Consider the following 3,920-nt stretch of genomic DNA (forward strand, 5'->3'; position numbering starts at 1 on the left):
CACACACACACACACACACACACACACACACACACCAAGTTAGAGAAGGGTAAAATATGCCTTTCCTTTTTTTTTATAGCGTCTGAAATCCTCTTCCACATGTATATTCAAACTGCTTAAATTCTTGTGTAATTCCCAATTACTGAACAGTAATTATATAATATGTATCAAAGGCATAAACCTTCCACTTTGGCCACAGAGACTGATGTACACATAAGTGGAAAGACATGGAGTAATATCAAGAGGCTAATTCAGGATTGAGAAAGGTAGAAAGCGTTTGCACCCTGATGCAGGAAAATAAGGGCATGGATAATGATGATGATCATTACGATGGTGCTGTTGTTGTTCTTATTGTTGTTGATGATGATGATGATGATGATGATGATGATGATGATGATGATGATGATGATGATGATGCTGATGATGATGATGATGATGATGATGATGATGATGTTGGCGGTGTTGTTGCTGTTGCTGTTGATAATGATGACAATGAAGATGAAGATGATGATTATGTTGATGATGATAATAATAATAATGATGATGATGATGATGATGATGATGATGATGATGATGATGATGATGATGATGATGACGATGACGATTACGACGACAACGACGACGACCACGATGATAATGATGACGACAACATGATCTCCACACAGCACCCACCTAGCCCAGGTTGCCGCTTGACCTTGAGCTCTATGTCTCCCGCCCCCACTGCCCTCGCCACAATGTCCCCGACCTGGGATGTGCTCATGCCGGTCACGTCTTGGTTGTTCACGGACACCACCTCGTCCTGGGCCCTCAGGTCGCACACGTCAGCCGCGCTGCCTGGAGACACACACACAAACACATACATATAAACACACACATACATACATAAAAACGCATAGTTTTTTTGTTTTTTTTGTTTGAGTAAAGAGAAGCAAATCGACACAATAATGGCCATTTAGGTCTGGAAAAAAAGGTAAGACTGACAGAAATAACAGGGGGAAAGTAAAGACTGGCGCCCTTTAACCACCTGCAAACGCAACACTGATAGGTAATATTATAAAATCGGGAAACAAACATAATAGACATCTGTAGAAGTGTTACTATAGAGAGTTACATAATAATATAAAGACGGAGGAGAGATAAGGACAATAGATGTTAGATAGGAAAGAGGAGATGGAGAGATAAGGACAATAGATATTTGACAGGAAAGAAGAGGGAGGAGAGATAAGGACAATAGAATCAGGTGTTTGACGGGAAAAAAGGAGTAGAAAGGAGAGATTGTAAGAACAATAGACGTTTGATAGGAAAGAAGAAGACGGAGAAATGAGGATAATAGATGTTTAATAGGAAAGAAGGATCAAATCCAGGCTGATGGGAACACAACTACGCAGATATTCGAAAAATAAAATTGTATTATTTCAGCACTCAGGAATCGGACTCACGTCTATCTTCTGAATACAACAGACAAGAGCCTAATTGCTACACTATAGAGGCCGGTACAAATATAAAAAGTCCGAGTAAAGAGAAGCACATCAACACACTAACGGTCATTTCGAACTAGGACCAAAGCCTGATAATACCAGTTGTTGCCGACAGCACCACCAGCAGCAATAAATTACAGCAGCATCAACACGGCAAGCAATACGTTTTTATTTTAAACTGATTTTTACAGAACATCGATTTTCGAACGAAATAAATTGCTGAAATAAAAGATCCATCCACTTAATAAATGGTAAAATAAAGGAAAGAAAACAATAAAACACTATAAAAATCCGGAAACCACAGTAAACCAACACCCGCGTCACCATCAATCACAAATAACAGAAATCTACGTACAAAACAAACGAAATGTCACTCGAATAAAAACTTGAGAAAGAGAACAATACCACATAGGGAACACAATAAATAAATGATTTTAAAAAAGTGAAGTGTGAAATAGTAGGCTATATGTTTAATGCCCCTATCAACGATTTAAAAAAAGCGCTGGAAGAAAGAATGACGGAAAAAAAAATCACCACTCATAAACCTGTCTGAATGAAGGGTTTGTAATAGCCAAGATGGCTGGAGATGACAAGCTTCCAGTCAGTCACCCACGAGGTTACACACAACCAAAATATTTCAACCACCATTTCTTTCCTACAGAGTGTCCTACATTTCCATAACATTTTAACTTGAGGAATCTTGTGTGGTGTATAAGTGCAGCCTCAGACTCGTAGCCTGAGGGAATTTTTCAAAAGTAGGCTATTTATGGTTTATACACCTGTATCGACATAATAAGATAATTTAAGAGGCAGGTTTTCGAACCTGCCTGTCAGGGCCAAAACGTGCTGAGAGGGATGCATCCCATGAGAAAGGCCGAGATACTCCATAACAACTTTCCACTCAGGAATCGAACTCGGGTCTCTTGCGTGCAAACAAAATGAGTTACTTCTCGCAATCTACAATGTACGTATTGGCAAAAAATCGACACTAGGGTCAAATTTGTTGATTTTCTATTGATGCCATATTCTTCAAGTGTGAAATATGCATTTTATTCTGTCATAATTATACATTGTAAAAACGTCACCTATAAGCGTGATATATCCAACTGAAGGAACATTCAATGTGGTGGCCCACTTCCTTGGCTACTTATACTCTGTGAATCAATAAAGGCCTACTTCATTAAAAATTTTAAACTAAAATAAAATCGTCTTCAAATCATGGTAGAACGACTATTCCTATGTTGCCCTAAAGAGAGTGGATACCCCAAACCATCCACCCCTCCCCCCTCTCTCTCTTTCGCTCTCTCTCTCTCTCTCTCTCTCTCTCTCTCTACGGTCTACCCCCTCTCCCCCCCTCTCTCCTTTTTTAGTTGCATAGTTCCTGGACTCCCGACAGCGCCGAGAGGACACGCCGGAGTTCACACCAAGTGCACAGTTTTTTGACCATGTTTATCAATCAATCGGGCATTCCCGCGCAGCATAGCTGTCACACTGGCGCTACAAAATTTCGTCTTCCACTAGGGGCGCTAGGATGTCCACTGGTCATTTTATGAGGTTGGCGTATAGTCAGGTAACGGTCTGTGTTACACGACTTGCCTGGCCTGGTGGCTGACCGGACGTTTGCTTCTGACATAGGGCGTGGTGGTGTTGGGTGGCGGTTTGGACACACAAACAAACACTAGACAGACAGACAGACAGACAGACAGACAGACAGACAGACAGACAGACAGACAGACAGACAGACAAATACACACACACACAGGCACAGATGGACTGATGGACTGACACAACACACAGTTCAAGAGAGGAAGGTACTAACGTCTAAGTAGAGCAGGGAAGTGAAAGTTGGAAAAAAAAAGGGGGGGGGGTGCAAGAAGAAGGAACGGGTTGCAGTTTAGTGGGTTCACAGATTAATAAACAATGAAGTTGAGAGAGACTGGTCAGCATAATATATAGGAACAACATGTATATAGATAGATTTTGTTTATAGTAGAAGGTTTTACTGCGCTCGCAACTGCTTAAGGTCATATGAGCGCCAAGGGGTGGGTGTCAACAGAGAATTCTTTACAGGGAATCAGATTTACTCTGCTCACCTCTCTAGCTTCAGCAGCACAGAGTCTGCTTCGACTATCAAGGCACCCCGGAAATAGCAGGTCACAAGAGTGCGACAAACATACAAAAGAAGTAGAGGAATATGACAATAGTAAAGATTAGGAAAGAAAAAGCAGCAGTTCCCTTTTGTAGATCAGGCACAGTTATGAGCGTGACATGATGAATTAGCCCATTTACAATTCTACTGTGCATGAACGAGAAATGTCCCCCCTTTGGGAATGGCCTATAGACACTACAGTCAGTGGCACTGCCTCGGGAGGTAGAGATAGATAGATAGACAGACAGACAGACAGACAGACAGACAGACAGACAGACAGACAGACAGACAGA

At 41.4% G+C, this 3,920-nt stretch overlaps 1 protein-coding gene across 1 annotated transcript in view; it reads right to left on the reverse strand.

Moving 5' to 3' along the window:
* Window positions 1–3,920, reverse strand: part of LOC101855488 (calponin homology domain-containing protein DDB_G0272472) — a gene marked incomplete in the record, with an annotated part of 217,513 nt that overhangs the window by 22,987 nt on the left and 190,606 nt on the right. Inside the window, 1 exon segment of the mRNA XM_035969737.1 lies at window positions 673–834. Coding sequence (XP_035825630.1) covers window positions 673–834 — 162 coding nt within the window.

The sequence above is a fragment of the Aplysia californica genome, unplaced genomic scaffold, assembly GCF_000002075.1.
Source record: "Aplysia californica isolate F4 #8 unplaced genomic scaffold, AplCal3.0 scaffold00176, whole genome shotgun sequence".
In the NCBI taxonomy this organism is placed as follows: domain Eukaryota; kingdom Metazoa; phylum Mollusca; class Gastropoda; order Aplysiida; family Aplysiidae; genus Aplysia; species Aplysia californica.